Raw genomic sequence first — 19,286 nt, 5'->3', positions numbered from 1 at the left:
TTTGTTTTTTGTAAAAAGTAGAAGTACTTGGTGCTGCATGACACGGTGTCAGACTTAGTACAGAAGCATCCATTTTGAATGAAGCTGTTTATGAGGTGGAAATTTTCAGCCGCATTCGCTGCAGAAAAAAAGTCAAAGGGGCTACAATAGAGCTCAAGAAATCAACAGCATCATTCAAAAGTTATGCCACGTTGGAGAAATCAGTGGAAAACAGATTAGTTAGTTCCATTTGCAGTCCATGTGAATTCTCTGCATTAATCTTCTTAGTAATTAATATAGTATAAATATTCATGGGAATGCAGCTTCATTATAATTTAATTTTGAGGTCGTTTACCTCTGTAACTCATTTCATTCTTGTGGTCTTGGTTGTCTTTTGTTAAACTTCATTCTGTTGCCATGACAGCTGCTGCGATGTCACACTGTCACACTCACTGCATTACAACCTTAATCAGGGAAAAAGCAGTGACAGGTTAAGTCACTGGGAACAAAGATGCTCTTCTAAAGTATGCCCCCTTAGTGATTAATAGTGTTAAAGAAAAGTTGAGTTTTAAATGTAATACAGTTGTACCTGAGTATGATGCTTTGGTAGAGATATTCAGAAACTGTCACCCATAGCTGTCAACCATCTACATTTTTGCAAAATTTCCAGATTTTTATATCATAATTTTTCATTGGTGGTTTTCTGGAAAATCATTGATGTCACTAAATAATGACATACAATTGAGTTTCAGACTTCATATCCATCATTAAATGCATGCCAACACAAAACCTACTATATTTACAACTTTCTAAGTTTGTAAGAGTAGTATTTAAAATCTATGCCTATTTTTGCGACTTTATCCCCATTACTTATGCCTTTGTCCAGATTTCTTGTGCTTACAGGTTGAGAAGTATGCTGTTGCCTGATATTTATTCTGTGTTTTTATCAAATACTTTGCTTTCCTAAGGCAGACTAATGGAAGACAGTTTCCTGGGAAGCTGTGCAGTGTTCTCAAAGAAGATGAACAGCAGTATCTATTCTGGAGTAACATAAGGGGAGGCATCATGCCTGCAGTATGCCAGGTCCTATTTGTTGTGCAGATACCTAGCACAAAGGTATGGCTGGGTTTTGGCAGTCAGGAAAAAAAAAAACAAATAGTAAACCTTCCACATTCAAACCAGATTCTGTGTAAGAAGAAAAAAGTGGCAATGCACACTTAACTAAAACATGAGTTTCTCTTTAAAGCATTAGTAGACATTCAGATGTTGCTTTTGTTAGATCTGTATCAAGGAGGAAATAATTGGAAAACAAATGCAGTTATTGTTAGCTCTTCATAACAGTGTTAATATGCTAGAGTACAGTAGCAGTTGGTACACAGTGGCAAAGCATAATGTTTACCAGTCTGTCCCAGTTGCTTCTGTGTTTGCTTGTGTTGTTAAAATCTGGCGAGATAATGAAAGGAGGAAGACATAAATGGTAGAAGAGGTGGTGAAAGCCAGATTTGGTTAAGATGGGAATTGTGGCATGTGATGTAATGCCCTTCACCTGGTCCTCACAAACAGAAGCAGTGGGAAGAGCAGAGATAAGGGAGCCATTAATTGACCTTGATTTCTGATTCCCGAATCTGTTCTTATCTCATGCCTTCTGTTAGTAAGGACCAGGTGAAGGACATAATATCATCACCTGACAAAAGTCATAACTTACCTAAATCTGGCGTCTACTAGAGCATCTGCCAGCTACCTGTCCTTTTTACCTTAAATGACAGTTTGAACAGGCACATCTGAGTAAATCTGTTGGAAAGATGGATTTGCAAGGGTAGATGTTTGGATTACTGAAAAATGTGGTGAACTGTTTGGGAGGGGGGGCAGAAGGAGGCCATACAGGAATACGAAAAGAGGACATAAGAAAGAAAAGAAAGAGTAAAAAAATGGTAACAGAACAAACGTTTTCCTTCATCTTTTAGCTAAAACAATCTAGAAATACAGATGATATACAGAATAAATTCCATAGCTGATTGTTTACAGGAGTTGATAAAATAGGATAACATTTCTAGAGTAAGATGGGATAACGACAGATTTATAAACAGGTATCTATAGATGTAGCAACACAAGATGCCAAATGTGTTCAGTGGGAGAAAGTGAGGCAGTCTCAGTGCAACTACCTGGTCATCAAAAAGAAGCAAATACGACACTAGAACCAGACATGTTAGTATCAACAAGTAAGGCACTGAGGTCAGACCAGTTAATATGGTACAGATGAATGCACGTGTTAGCAGAGGACAAATAAGACACGTTGGCCAGACTGGCTTATATGGTATAGAGGACTGCATGTGTTAGTACTGACAAACAAGACACTGGGGCCAGACTGGTTACTATAGTACTGAGAACTGCATGTGTTAATAGTGACACATAAAACACTGGGGCCAGACTGGTTAATATAGTACTGAGGACTGCACATGTTAATAGTGACACATAAGACACTGGGGCCAGAATGATTAATATAGTACTGAGAACTGCACATGTTAATTGTGACAAATAAGACACTGGGGCCAGAATGGTTAATATAGTACTGAGAACTGCACATGTTAACTGTGACACATAAGACACTGGGTCCAGACTGGTTACTATAGTACTGAGAACTGTATGTGTTAATAGTGACACATAAAACACTGGGGCCAGACTGGTTAATAAAGTATTGAGGACTGCACGTGTTTATAGTGACACGTAAGACACTGAGGCCAGACTGGTTAATATAATGCAGAGGACTGCACATGTTAGTAGTGACAAACAATACACTATGGCCAGACCATTTAATATACTAAAAAGGACTGTGCATATTAGGAGTGACAAATAAGACACTGGGACCTGACTGGTTAATATAGTACTGAGGACTGCACATGTTAATAGTGACAAATAAGACACTGGGGCCTGACTGGTTAATATAGTACTGAGGACTGCACATGTTAGTAGTGACAAATAAGACACTGGGGCCAGTCCACTTAATATAGTACAGAGGACTGTACATGTTAGGAGTGACAAATAGGACACTGAGGCCTGACTGGTTAATATAGTGCTGAGAACTGCACATGTTAGTAGTGACAAATAAGACACTAGGGCTTGACTGGTTAATGTAGTACTGAGGACTGTATGTGTTAATAGTGACAAATAAAACACTGGGGCCTGACTGGTTAATATAGTACTGAGGACTGCACATATTAGGAGTGGCGCATATGACACTGGGGCTTGACTGGTTAATATAGTACTGAGGACTGCACATGTTAGTAGTGACAAATAAGACACTGGGGCTTGATTGGTTAATATAGTACTGAGGACTGCACGTTAGTAGTGACAAATAAGACACTGGGCCTGACTGGTTAATATAGTACTGAGGACTGCACATGTTAATAGTGACAAATAAGAAACTGAGGCCAGACCGGTTAATATAGTACAGAGGACTGCACATGTTAGTAGTGACAAAAAAGGCACTGGGGCCATACTGGTTAATATAGTACTGAGGACTGCACGTGTTAATAGTGACAAATAAGACACTGAGGCCAGATCGGTTAATATAGTACAGAGGACTGCACATGTTAGTAGTGACAAATAAGACACTGGGGCCATACTGGTAAATATAGTACTGAGGACTGCACATGTTAATAGTGACAAATAAGACACTGAGGCCAGACCAGTTAATATACTACAGAGGACTGCACATGTTAGTAGTGACAAATAAGACACTGGGGCTTGACTGGTTAATATAGTACTGAGGACTGCACATGTTAGGAGTGACAAATAGGACACTGGGGCCTGACTGGTTAATATTGTACAGAGGACCTCACATGTTAGTAGTGACAAATGAGACACTGAGACCTGACTGGTAGATTTTGCACAGAGGACTGCATGTGTTAGTAGTGACAAATAAGACACTGGGGCCTGACTGGTTAATGTAGTACAGAGGACTGCATGTGTTAGTAGTGACAAATAAGACACTGGGGTCAGACAAGTTAATATGCATAGGACTGCACTTTTTAGTAGTGACAAATAAGACACTGGGACTAGACCACTTAGTATAGTACAGAGAACTGCACATGTTAGCAGTGACAAATAAGACACAGGGGCCAGACTGGTTAATATAGTGTAGAGGACAGTGTGTGTTGGTAATGACAAATAATAGATTGGGCTAGACTGGTTAATTTTACACAGAGGAACTGTATGTGTTAGCAGTAACAAATGCATTGAGGTCTGAATGATTAACATAGTACAGAAGACTACACATGTTAAAAGTGACAAATAAGACATTAGGGGTAGATCAGTTCATATTATATAGAGGACTGCACATGTTAGTAGTGACAAATAAGATACTGGGGCTTGACCATTTAATATAGTGCAGAGGACTGCACATGTTAGTTATGGCAAATAAGACACTGGGGCCAGACCAGTTAACATTGCACAGAGGACTGCACGTGTAAGCAATGGTTTTCTTGTGGACAAAAGAGACCCCACCTAGACACTGAAGTGGAGAAACAAATGCTCTAACCACGGTATCACTGTGCTAACCAGTTGTGGAAAATAAAATCTTATATTCATCCCAGGAAAGATAAGGGTGAATTCTGGCACAGTAAAAATTTCATCCGTCTAATCGTTTTAGTTTTAGACTGAGTGATTGCCATGGCAAACAAGAGGAAGCCTGAAAGATGTATGTGACATTTATCTATACCTTTCACACTGTGTCTCCCTAACACTGGTGAGATAAAACTAAAGCCATTGGGTGAATTCCAGATTGTGAGTTTGACAGGGACTGGCTAGCTTCTTTGAAGCACAGAGGAGCAATTGGTGGGATATGTCAGATGTAAAGCACTGACTAGTAGGTGCCACAAGGTTTCACTGCTGGGTCTGGTCTTGTACAGCATATTTCTGTTAGACATTCTATGGGAGCTATGTAATATCATCATCTTATTCAAAAAGTCACCAAGAGTGAAGTGCTATCATTGGTGTATTACCACCCTCAAGTGTGACCTAGTACTGAGTGTGGGAGTCAAATATATACCGCAGCTGGGTTCTGATGAAAGAAAATACAAAACCATGCACTTCACTGACTGAACTGAATCAAAGGGTGGCAGATGTAAGCAGTGCTCCTGTATGGACAGATGTGAGGAAATGCCTGCGTGCTAAAGGAACTGCACGCTGAATCAAACTGTGGAAAGAGAGCAGTGAAGATGTGCAAGAGAAAGTTAGGGAGAAGTACCAGATGTGTGGACTTTAGACAAACCCATGTCATCCTTCTACTGTAGATAGTGCTTATGAGGCCTCATATGTGATGTTTGCTTCAGTACTGGAGGCCATATCAAGAGATGCCAATGAAGTGAGCTGAGATTATGAGGGGCAGGGTTGCCAGAAGGATACTGAGTATTAGTCTGAGTATTAGAAAAGGCTCAGAGCTCTGTAAATATGCATTGTGGAAGTGCAAAGTTAAATAAGGAGATTCTGTTAATGTACTGTATCAGCCTCAGGTGCTATTGGTAGCCCAGAGTAAACCTGAAAAAGGCTGAAGAGAATAGGTTTACGAGTAGCAACTGATGGAACCAAGTCATGAGACTAAAATGGGGAACTATTACTTTACTGAAACAGTGGTGGAGCCATGAGAAAACAGTACTGGTGTTTTGAATGGTATAATCCTGTAAGGACTGTTTTTTTTTTCTTTTGTGGGGATCATAGAACATATCCATACATACAGGTACATTTTAGTGGTTGTCGATGTGCTACAGATGTAAAAAGGTGAAATGACTGTGAAAGATCTAACTCAATCATTGCCACAGCAGGAATATGATACTAATAGAAAAGTAGGTGGTAGACTGAAGTAAAGGGAACAGACTGGAAATTATTCTGTCATTCATTCTCCAATAACCTCTTTGTTTTATTCAGGGTTTGGGAAAGCTAGAGTCCATCTTGACAAGAAATGGGAACCACTCAGGGATGGGATGCCAGTTTATTGCAGTATATATGTACACATGCAATCTCACACCAGATGATTACCTGCAAACAGTCCAGATGCTCACTGATTAACCTAATTCATATCTTTAAAATGGAGGAGGAAAACCAGAGTACCTTGCAGAAACCTACCTAGACACAGGGTGGGCATGTAGATTCAGCACAGAAGTAACCGCAGCTGGGAACTCAGCCAGAGAATCTAAAGCTGTGTAGCAACAATGCTGACCTCTGCTAGTGTGTGTCACCCACTGAGTGGGAAACAAAGCAAACAAAAATTATGAATAAAGTAGAGCTACATAAAGTTTGCGCACAGTTTATGTACTTCAGTGGCTTGAGAATCATTGTGTGATATTCTTAGCTATATGTCTTAACCCTGGCTATATCTGTGTACAGTATGCCACTGCCATCTGTCTCATCTACCTTCCCTTTACCAGATAGTATCTGTTTATACTTAGAAGTGTTCTTGTCTAAAAAGTGCATTTTCCCTGTGCTGCGTAATCAGTATGTTCTTTAATTTCCTGGCTGTTGCAAATTATCCATTACATGCTTTCACTTATGGCTAGAAAGCTGTGATTTTAGTGTTTTTAAGGTACTTCTTGTTGTTTTCCTCATTACATCACCAGTAAACCCCTGAAACTTTATAATACCAGCTTCATGCACTGTGTCACAGTATCACCCTATGACTTTGTGTGTTGCTAGCTCTGTGACTTTAACATCAGAATCTTAAAAAATCCCTCTATTATTGTTTTTCTATCTTGTCGTTTCACAAGCTGATTTACATAGGTAAATAGCACACATGCCTCCTGCAGAATTCAAATATCAGAGGCAGGCTAACTAAGTGAAGAAATTTCAAGTCACATAATTTCATTCCCAAAGCAAGCAATATAAGGTTTATTTTGAAAGGAAAGGCATTGAATTACAAGCAGGTATACATTCATTGCTGGTGGTGTTCAGAAAACAAAACTGAAACTGAAGCAAGTATATTATGAGTCATTCTGTATTAAATTAATATATAACATAGTCTCTCAGGCTATGTGTAGTACTTGGCAATATTATTGCTCTAGACATATACATCACATAGAATAGTAAGGCAGTTGTGCTGCAAAAATGTGAGCACAGGACTTGACAATAAGCTTGCAAAATAAACAGGAAATCTGAATTACATTATGAGTGGAAACAGAGATATATTACGATCATGGAAGTCCATTTCCTGAATTCAAGTATGTAGCTGGATATTCGGTACTACAGCCATTAACAATAAAGTTTAATGACCACCCTGCCTTCTACTTATATCCTAGTGTTCTGCCAGTCCCTACTTTCTGTCTCTCTTTATATACAGTTGTTCTTCTTGTCCATACCATTAGCTCATCTATATATTGCAGTTGTACAGCTGCCCTTTTCCTGTGGTGTTTTATCCTTTTTCATCGCCCATTCCCCTAACATTCCCTACTCTGGGGCCATTCTTCTGTCCACCCTTCCTCTCCTTCTATCACTGCCTTTCATTGTTTACCAAGATGTATACCAGTGATTGTCTTCAGCATACTCAAACTTACTCTCATGTTACTCCATAACTAATTTCAAAGAGAGTTTTGTTTTGGACTGTCCAGTCAATCTCACTATTTTATGTTCTGTTTCATTACAGGAGTATAGGTACTCTTGTATGTAAGGTAATTATGATTTTTGCATCAACCACTTTTACCCACCCCTGTGCTACACTGAAGTAGTGTACTCATTCTGTGTTATTGGGTCATGCATGGAAAAGGTCCATGTAAGTTATACACCCTCTCTGTTACGGGATCATGCCTGAAAATAGCATTTATGTATTGTTCTATCTGCCAGACTAAAAAAGACATAAAAAAGATAATAAGATATGCATTATTTTTACTGTTATTGAATGTGTGCGGATTGCTGCAGGCTGTATTTTTAATTTATATGTTACTGACAGTCACAGTTTAATATATTGATTAGGACTTTCTGTATTCATTTTGATTCTACAACAGCAAGCATAGCAACTTCAAAAATGTCTCCCCTGTATTTTATTATTTATTGCTATCTGTTAAATGGGTGGGTGGATTGGTCATTTGACACTTTTCAGCATCACTATAAACATATACATTACAAAGACGTAAGGTTAAACATACACAGATTAAAAATGCAGTTTTGCATGCATTGTATTTACAGTGTTTCTGCATAAAGATAGTTTTGTATATATGCATTGATGTCCACTATAAAATCATGAATTCAAAAATACAGTCATATACAAATGTTATTTACAAAGTTTAATGATTTAACAGTGTCAAAAATGCATGGCAAATTCTTTTTATCTACCTATCCTATCTGAAGATAGCATAAGCTTACTGTGAGATATGGACAAGAATACAATTTACAAATAATATTTTGGTAATGCATTAAAGATGTGCATAAAAGACAGTGTGCACAGATAGCTTCAGTTTTAACCTGGATTGGATTGCATAGATAAGCATGACTATGCTTTGAATTTGAGAGGAAGACAGCTTTGTTAAACACTTTTATGACATAAGAAGGGTATTTAGCAGAGTTTGTAAAACATCTTTCAGCACTGTTATGCTCTGTTCTCCTGTAAAAGTATCGACAGCAGCCACAGCAGAACAGAGGAAATACACTTTATAGCTGCCACACTTGTATGTGTGTGTGTGTGTGTGTGTGTGTGTGTCTGTGTGTGTGTCTGTGTGTGTGTGTATGTGATGTGTACAAGTGTGAAGTGTATTTGAAGTGTATTACAGTTTTTAAAGCTGTCATGGAATCAAGCAGTTCTACAGTATCTGTATATATATGTATATATATATATATATATATATATATATATATATATATATATATATATATATACACACACACACACACACTCACACACACACACACACACATCTATATATATATATATATATATATATATATATATATATATATATATATATATATATATATATATATATATATATATATATATATATATATATATATATATATGTATATATATATATATATATTTATATGTATATTTATATGGGTCCCCTTCAGTAGATCGACTTCATATGGTCGTGACCATAATGTTTATGCAGAGATTATAGTACAGTAGAAATAGGGGAATTTACCCTTTCCCCACTGTAGTGCTGTCTCGGAGTGTGTATGTATATATATATATATATATATATATATATATATATATATATATATATATATATAATTAGCAGGGGGTGTGGGGATTGCAGGGGATCTTGACCCCTGTAAAAATGCAAATTTATGTTGCTTTTTCAGTTTTCTGTATTACAGAATATCGATCATATCATCTCAACCATATGCAGTTCGACATTCCATAATGTTGATGTTAAAATAAGGACCCATATCTATATGTGGATCTACTTTACAAGCTCGAAGTTTCAAAACTCTCTAATAATAAACCCAACAATCTAATAATGGATGATTTCAACTACCCTACCATTAACTGGGAAAACTACTCATGTACCAACTCTTTTGCTCAATGTTTTCTAGAAATCATCAATTCTAATGCTTTGAATCAACTTATCCACACCCCCACCAGAGGCAGCAATATCCTAGACCTGGTCATCACCAACATGGGTGACCGATGTTCCACACCAGAGGTCAGCTCCTCATTGGTCAGATCCGACCACAAGCTAATCACCTTAGACATCTTCATCCCGCTCCCACCCCCCATTAGGAAACAACCGTAAAAAATTTCTTCAAAGCCAACTTCACGCTTCTTAAGACAGAAGTGGCAAACTTCATGACACCCATGCAGATGGACAATAGAGGTACGACTGCTGAATCCTACACAAATGCACTTTATAAGCACTTACACAAGTGCATGGATCGTGCTATCCCTAACAGAACCAAGATGCTATCCTCCAAAAAAAGGAAGCCAATCTGGTGGTCTTCTGCCATAAACAAACTCTACAACAGAAGAAAGAAACTGTTGCAAAAAAGAGTAAAATCCCACAATTGGAGGAACTCCCTGGTCAGCATCAGTAAGAAGCTGAGATCTCTCATAAAATCCTGCAAAGCTAGTTATGAAAACAAAATTGCCACTGATTCTAAAGACAACCACAAAGCATTCTACAGCTATGTCAAAAATCTCAATGGCAACACTCAGATCTGCTCTGAGTTACAGCACAATGACACTAAATATACAGAACCAACTGATATTGCCAACATCCTGGCAGATAGGTTCAGTGCTAACTTTACCCCCTCTCACCCCCAAAAGGGCCCATCTTTATACCGGAAGAATGCAAAGTTCCTGTAATCACAGCTGCACAGGTAAAAACTTCACTCTCCAAAGCCAAGAACACAGCATCCATGGGACCTGACAACATCCCAGGCTGCCTTCTACATGAACTACAGAATGAACTGGCACCCCACCTAAGTACCATGTTCAATCATAGCCTCACCTCAGGCTTTGTGCCCATTGAATGGTGCACCGTGGCAGTTATCCCACTCCACAAAGGGGGGGCCACAGCAGACCCCAGGAACTACTGCCCCATTAGCCTGACGAGCCTCGTCTGCAAGGCCATGGAACGTATCATCATGGAGCTCATAAACAAAGACATTGGAGATCTCCAAACCCTGGACCCCACACAGTTTGGGTTTGTAAAAGGCAGATCATGTCTCCTAAACCTGATAGACTTCTTTGAAGTAGTCACCAAAGCCATAGATGAGGGTAAGGTGGTTCAAACAGCCTATCTAGATCTCACCAAGGCGTTCAACACCATCCCCCTCTCTGGAATTATAGATAAACTCACTAAACTAGGTATAAATCCCTATGTCACAAGATAGGTTGCCAACTGGCTTACTGAAAGAACCCACACTGTGAAAGTAGCAGACTCCAAATCAGACTTCATACCAGTGACAAGTGGAGTACCACAGGGTTCAGTCCTGGGTCCTCTCCTGTTTGGTATCTACTTCTCTGAAGTACAGGCTAACACAGAAGGTCTTTGGCTAACTAAATTCGCAGATGACTGCAAACTAGGAGCCATAATTGAAACTCCTAACAATGTGGACATCCTACAAAAGGGCCTCACTGAGACAGATGCCTGGTGTCAAAGACATGGTCTCAATCTCAATGCCAAAAAGTGCATTGTCATCCCCTTTGGCAAAAATTCTCTACCCATGAACTACCACATAGGCGGTAGTTTACTTAACACCAAAAGTGTGATAAGAGCCCTTGGGACACAGGTGGACAGTAGTCTCTCCTTTGATAATCACATTGCCAAAGTGGTCAGGAAATCCTTCTATGTGGCACACCTCATCACAAAAGGTTTCTCATCCAGAAAAAAAGAGGTCATTGTTCCCCTCTACTCATCACTCATTGGACCCATTATAGAGTACAACGCCCCTTTTGGTATGTACCTCACAAGACATCTACAACAACTGGAAAGGCCGCAAAAATACCTCACAAAGAGGATTACTGGCCTCAAACAGATGCCTTACGCAGACCGTCTCAAAAAACTCCAGCTTTACTCTGTCACATATCGCCTACTCAGAGGCGATCTCTGCCTAACATACAAAGCTATGTCAAACCCAGAGCTGTTGGACATGCTCCACTTAAAGAAATCCCAATCCCTCCGAGCTACACGCTGTAGGGACCTAAACCTTGTCACCACAATAAACAGAACATGTTGGATGGATAGATTCCTGTCCCAGAGACTTCCCATTCTCTGGAACAGACTACCTATCTATGTCAAACAGAGCTCCTCATTAGCTCTCTTCAAGAAAAATTTTGATGATTAGATGGGTAATAGGACATTCACCCCGGGGATCACTTCTGTGGTTCTGCTTGACAGGGGCACAGGAAAATAATTTTCTTGGGTGGCGAAAGCCAGGGTACATTTTTGGCTAGGCTTGTATAGGCCCTAGGGCCAATAGCCTAGTACCTACCTATGAACCTATGAACCTAAAACTGGGAACTGCAAATGTTCGAGACCATAAGACTGAAGTTTTGAAACTTTGAAATTGTAATAAAAAAAAAAAAAATGAATACTTTGTTTACGTTTTTGTAGGTGGGCAAGCCCCCCTGCACTCCCAGCCCCCCTGCTAAATAAATATGCCAACTACAAGATCACACTACAGTGAGGAAAAAGGTAAATTTCTCATTCCACGCTGTATGGCAAGCTCCATTCAAAACATTCGAAGTTTCAAAACTTCGATATTATATATTTGCACACACACACACACACACACACACACACACACACACACACACACACACACACACACACACACACGCACGTATCTTGTAGTACATTATGTAGCCAAAGCTCTGGATACCACAAAGATTTGTATAGTAGGAGTAGTGTGTGTTACAGCTTTCAATGCTGTACAGCACTTGGCTCTCCTGCATTGTCTGTTTCTGTAACTGGTAGTACATAAAGCAGGTAAAGCTCCCTATACTACTGATGCAGCCTATTTGATCACAGCTGATAGTTGTTTGTTCCTGAAATGGGGATCAAATTCTGTGTAACATAGAACAACATATTTAAAGTGTACAACATAAATTCATTTTCTTCCCTTGCTGAGAGATTCTTAATGGTGGGTGGGAGGTTGGCATAGTGGTTAAGATATTTACCTTATGGACACAAAGTGCAGGGTTTGATTCTCACATGGGTAATTAGCTAGGCTTAAAATGTTCCACAAGGACAGTTAATCTATGAACCTATAAATAAAAGAAATGAATATACTATCTTCAGAGGTTAACTACATAACATATAGTATATCCGTACTCCCTACCCAAACAATGCAATATCCACATCTGTTCAGTTCTGAGGATGAAAGATATGACATCCATGTTCTTATCCATCAAAAATACAATTTATTATTCTAAATTCTGGAAAAGTAGAAAACAACACCATCTAAAAGCTGCTGAACATTAATGTTTTCAAAACACTGGAATAACTTTTAAAGAGAAAGCCATCATCAACAATAAAAACAATTGCAATCTTTATACTCTTAGGTGTACCAGGAATTGGTTATTTATTAAATATTTGAAGCCATGTTTAATTCCATGTCAAATACAAGTTGCTTATTTCAAAACATTCCCAATATGCTAGTGGCCACAAGACATAGTTACTGTACTCAGTACAGTACCTACCTCTGCTGTAGTAATTAATTATTTGAGAAAAGGGTTCATAGATTCATAGGCTGGTACTAGGCTATCGGCCCTAGGGCCTGTATAAGCCTAGCCATAACAATTCCCTGGCTGTTTCTTCCTTCACTATTTACTTCCCTGGACCCCTGTCTAGCAGGGCGACTGACGTGATCCCTGGGGTGAATTTCCTTTCTCCCATCCAATCGTCAAGTTCCTTTGGAAGAGGGTCAAGGAGGCGCTCTGCTTGACATATATGGGCAGTCTGTTCCAGAGTCTGGGGTTTGCCAAAGAACTAGCAGTATACTAATGGTTGGTATATATTTTATGGCTTATTCTCAGAAATGTGATGCTCAGGAGAAAATATAACATTTGAAGCATAATCTGGTCTTCACTGAGCACCTTGGACATATAGATAGGGAGCATGTAATAATTAGTGTAGGGTGAGAGAATTTGGAGACTAGGAGGTATTTTGTGGTGCTGAGAAATATAAATGTACAAAGACAAAAATTGTAGCAGGACTGGAAAGGCAGACACATGGATGCTGTGCCTGTCTTTTAAGTACCTGATCTAGCTGTCTATTAATAATTTCTAATTGCTTATTGTTTTGTCCTTTTAGACTTGCCAAGTTCTGAATGAAGTTAGAATGCTGTGCAAGGCACCAGGGATCTTCTACACAAAGAAGAACCCTCCTGAAACAGGCCAGCATGCAGATGAGTTTGGCTTCATTTTGGACAATGTGCATTCAACACTAATCTTGAACAAGTCAACTTTTACATATTATCCAAATCCTACCTTTGAGACCTTTGGTTCTTCAGGAGTCATGGAACTGAAACCAGGATCCCACATAATACTGAAGGTGATGGTTTTCATTTTTTTTATATAAACTGTGTTGCTTATGAATAATGCTGTATTACCTTTACTGTAGACAGTTGTATTGTTTACTTCAGGTCAGATGCAAATCAAAGTACAAGCATCTCTTTGCATTGATTCTTGGATAAATGTCAGCCCACCCTGCTTTAGGAAGAGTGCCATGTTTAGGACAAGAGAGTAGCCATGCAAAATTGTATACCTACTTAGTCCTTTTTATGTAATGCAAGGTAAAGGAAATTCTTTAGACTTCATTGTTGCCACCATTGTCTCTCACTGTGACGTGCCAACACATCACTGTTGTCACCATTATCTCTCACTGTGACATGCCCACACTTCACTGTTGTCACCATTATCTCTCACTGTGCCATGCCCACACTTCACTGTTGTCACCATTATCTGTCACTGTGACATGCCCACACTTCACTGTTGTCACCATTATCTCTCACTGTGACATGCCCACACTTCACTGTTGTCACCATTATCTCTCACTGTGCCATGCCCACACTTCACTGTTGTCACCATTATCTCTCACTGTGACATGCCCACACTTCACTGTTGTCACCATTATCTCTCACTGTGACATGCCCACACTTCACTGTTGTCACCATTATCTCTCACTGTGACATGCCCGCACTTCTGCTTTTTTTACTCTACAGCTAAGGAAGCTGTTGCTAGGTTACTTCAAGTCACTGGCTGGGGAGGGTCTTTAGGGATCTGAATTTTTAGAGGTTGTGCTCTCAGATGGGTGAATTTAATAATATATATGTGTGTTTGTCTGTGTGTGTGTGTGTGTGTGTGTGTGTGTGTGTGTGTGTGTGTGTGTGTGTGTGTGTGTGTGTATGTTTATGTAAGACTCTGTCAGACTTCCTTAAGTCAGCAAACTGTTGTTTCTGTCATTTTACTATTTGTTAATGTTGTACACTATAATGTGGAACTGAGAACTAGTTAAGGCACGTGAATGCTTATGGCCGACGAGAGCACTTGTAGCATAAAGAGACCTCTCAGTTTGACATGTAATGCAGAAAATTCTTTCTTCCCCACCATTTTTTTTTTTTGTAGAAATGAGAACAGTGCTATTTGGACTGTAATAATGAACACATGCTTGTGGGATGCAAAGTTAATTCCAACAAATGTCACATCTTTCCCTAAGGATAAAAACACCACAAATACTTACTGCTTCTGCATTACAAGTGTCATGCAAAAAAGTATAATTTGTGTGTGTTTATCTGCTTTTGTACAAGCAAGAACATGTTTAATGCCTTTATGCCTTGCAGGCAGCAGTAAGAGGGTTAACCTGGTTGTACTGTGGTAACTGCTTGGCTCCCGTTCTGCAGGCAGTGTTTTATCTTGTCTCTTGTCAGTATGGCAGCGCCAAGATGGATGACAGGGGGTGGGGTAGGATTTGATTGATATTCTCTACTTACACTTAATCATTTTGTCATGATAAAATGTCAGTCACTGTGGAGTCCAGCTGGTTTCCAGAGAAGGTGGGTGGGGATTTCCGACAGGTAGAAAGAAGAGTGTGCTCAAGTGGTTTGGCACCTGTGCTTTTTTACTATGTTTTCCTGAGGCATTTCAGTTGCTGTCACTCTCCTACTGTATAAATTATTTGTCTTGATGACAGTGTTTTATTTCGCTTTATGTGTACATGTGTCATTAAGAAATTTCATGGCATTTCAACCAGTTCATCTGTTAGTATTGTAAGAACCAGATCCCAATAAATAAACATTTTCCATGGGTCACATGAGGAAGCTGAAAATGTATCAATGTATCCTGTGTATCTGCTTCACTGCTGCAGCTGCAACCTCCTTATCCCACTTACTCTAAACTGACCTATATATACATACATATATATATATTTATATATTTATATATATATATATATATATATATATATATTTATATATATATATATATATATATATATATATATATATATATACGGATCTACTTTTCTTCATTGAAATTACACTTCTTCGAAAAAGAAAAGTAGATGCCCACTTCAGCGAAAGTGCACTTCAACAAAACTGCACTTTCGCTGAAGTATAGTCAACGGATCGGCTAACTAAAAAAAAACACACCCCCACCTACTTTAATATTCTTACTCCGAAATCGCACTACAGTGGGGAAAGGGGAATATTTCCTTATCCCCACTGTACCATGATCTAAGCACTAGTTTGTTTAGTTGTACATCAACACTAAACCTTGATATACAACTAGCATGTTTTTATTTCTTCTTTTTTTTTTTTTACTTTTATTTTTATTTTTAAACTTTCGCTGAAGTGCACTCGCGAATTTACATTTCGTTGAAACATAAATTCGATGTACTAAATGGATCCCATATATATGTACATATATAATATATATATATATGTGTATGTATATATATATATATAATATATATATATATATACACACATACACACACTCACACACACACACACATATATATATATATATATATATATATATATATATATATATATATATATATATATTAAAACAACAACCAACAAATTCCCTGTGTGTGTTTCATAGTTTCATAGGCACATGCCTGTAGACTGGTTTCATTGATATCCCCCAATGACATCTAGATTTTGGCTCCAAAGCCGACCCTTCGCCTCTTCCCTCCTAGAACATGTGAGCTGGAAAAAAATGTTGCTTGACTATACCTCCTTAGCTGGCTTCTTAGAAACTTAATTGATATGATATTTTCTTGGTGTATGATAGCTCCCTCATTCACTCATCATAGACTGTCTTAATAATTTTCAAACCATAATGATTTTATGGTTTGCAGTGGTCATCTAAAGTGATCATTTACCTAGAAACACTAACTGAGATCACTGGTCCTGCCACTGCTGTCCCCTTTACTAATTATTACCAAGAAGCCCAGAGGATCACTATTCCTGACTCTGTGTAGTTCACAATACAGGAAATGCATTCCTCAGTCCTTTAATACCCAAAGTTCCTGGATTTCTGGCAGATAACATCATACCACCACCAGCACCACCATTCCTTACAAATCTGAAAGATTCTTCACAGTATAGCAGAGAGCCTCCTCCCTACATGTTTTTCCTGTTTTGCCTTGAACCATCATATACTGTGCAGTGTTACCTTACAGATGTAATCACAGAGGGTGATGGCTCGCCATCAATACAGTCATTCAGGAAACACGTACCTGTATCAGTATGTTCCTGATAAATTGGAGGCCAGCAGTAGTAGTGAGCTGAGATCTATACTTATCACACAGATAGCTTCAGGGTAGAAGACATGGCACAGAAGACCTCTACCAGCTGTTGTCACTGTTCTGTGGTCACCATCAGTGCTGCCCACCATCTCTCCAGTTTGTAGAAGAAGACACATTTGTTCAGGCTTGTGATGGGAACTATGGGAAAATATTAGGCTCTGTAAATAAGTGGGAAGTAGAGAACCACCAGCCATCAAACTGTCATCATAAGCAGCAGCCATTAAAGTTAAATGTGAATAAGAGTGTCAGTAGTTGGGGACACTAGGCACCATGCCAAATAGATTCACTGAATCCTAACACTGTCTGGTAAGGTAATGCTTCAGAACATATAAATATCGCTTAAGGAATACAGTAATAGTAGAAGAATAAATCACACCATTAAAACCTACGGTCAATTCCCATCACCTCTGCATAAAAATGTTAACTTTATCAGAAGTAACTTTTTGGGCACCATAAAAAGAGGCAGTTGTAAACAGTGGTTTTACTCTGTGAACAGGGATTTATATACTTACATAAAGCAAAACTGCAGCATATAAACGTTGTTGTACTAGGACAGTTCCCAAACCGATATAAACAACTTCGCAATCAGGCTGAACGATTAGTTCTGAAAACCAAAAAAGAATACTGCCAAACCCCCCAAAACCAACATAAACAAAACCCCAATAAATTCTGGGGAGCAATCAACTCCCCATTCCATCCAGAAACTAACAATTATGCATGCCCAAACCCAGAAAAAAGACCCTCTGATTTAGCCTCACTTTTTAACTCATATTTTATTGACACCATCACTAAGCTTACTACCACCTTCCCACCTATCAAAACAGACCCACTAAAACCTCCACTAGTACATACCCCATCTACTCCAATACCCACTTTCTCACTCTCTCCAATGCCTACCTCAACCATACAAAAACTTCTTAATGAACTAAAACCATTAAGCAATGCCTCAGATAACTTACCTGCAGAATTCTTACAACTATCAGCCTCCTCCATAGCTTACCCCATCAGCATTCTCATCAATAGATCCATTCAGGAATCAAGTACACCTGATAGCTGGAAAAAAGCACATGTTCTCCTACTTCATAAAGGAGGCAACAACTCTGACATCTCAAACTTCTGCCCTATCACCATTCTTTCCCTCATGTCAAAATAGTAGAGAAGTGTATTCACACTCATCTCTTTAGTCACCTGGTTAAACACCAACTCCTTTCCTCCATTCAACATGGCTTTAGACCAGGACATAGCACTAATACTGCCCTCATTTCCTTCCTGGACACAGTAAACAGAGTTCAGGATGATGGCTCCATAGCCTTTGCACTCTTTCTTGATCTATCAAAAGCATTCAACACAGTTTCCCACTCCCTTCTGCTTACTAAACACTCCAACCTTGGCATGTCTCCCCCCACTGGTTTTCTAACTATCTCAGCAATAGACAACAATCTACTATTTGGCAACACTCCTCCTCCCCTTTCATCAATACTAATACAGGGGTACCCCAGGGATCTGTACTGGGTCCCCTTTTATTCACTATATCTGTCAATGACTTTCACACTACTATTACCCACAGTACTGTTATCCACACACAGATGATTCCACTATTATCTGCTCCTCTAAATCTGCTTCGGCATTACAGCATTTTACCAAAAAGCATTTACCTCAGCTGAAACCTGGATGTCACAGAACCAACTCACCCTCAACCCCAATAAAACTAAACTCTTAATATTTACCCCCAAAAAATCCAGCCCAGTTGACAAGTCTATATTCTCTGTTTGCCCCCGAAATAGTACTGTTATTGAAGTCGTTCGTAGTACCAAATTGCTTGGTGTCATCACTGACAATAACTTAACCTTTGACCTTCACATCTATAGTAACATCAAAAAACCCATCAAAAGCTAGGAGCCCTTTATAGGCACAACTACTTTCTTAACTATGCTAAAAAGGTTCTTGCCTTATCATTCCTGCTTCCAACTCTCTTATATGGTGAGAGCTTAGGTTTATCAACATTCAATACCATTTTGTTTTCAAACCTAAGGTGTTGATGAGGATGGTACATGATCAGAATGG

General features: G+C 38.9%; 1 protein-coding gene across 1 annotated transcript in view; it reads left to right on the top strand.

Annotated features, from left to right (window-relative positions):
• The window catches only part of PLXNA3 (plexin A3), a 1,436,523-nt gene that overhangs the window by 1,284,322 nt on the left and 132,915 nt on the right, over positions 1-19,286 (top strand). The window contains exon 18 of the mRNA XM_044080266.1: positions 13,722-13,961. Coding sequence (XP_043936201.1) covers positions 13,722-13,961 — 240 coding nt within the window. The remainder of the gene's footprint in view (positions 1-13,721; positions 13,962-19,286) is intronic.

Source organism: Protopterus annectens, chromosome 8.part0 (assembly GCF_019279795.1).
Source record: "Protopterus annectens isolate FY-2018-M chromosome 8.part0, PAN1.0, whole genome shotgun sequence".
Lineage (NCBI taxonomy): Eukaryota > Metazoa > Chordata > Ceratodontiformes > Protopteridae > Protopterus > Protopterus annectens.
This window is presented reverse-complemented; position numbering and strand designations above follow the sequence as displayed.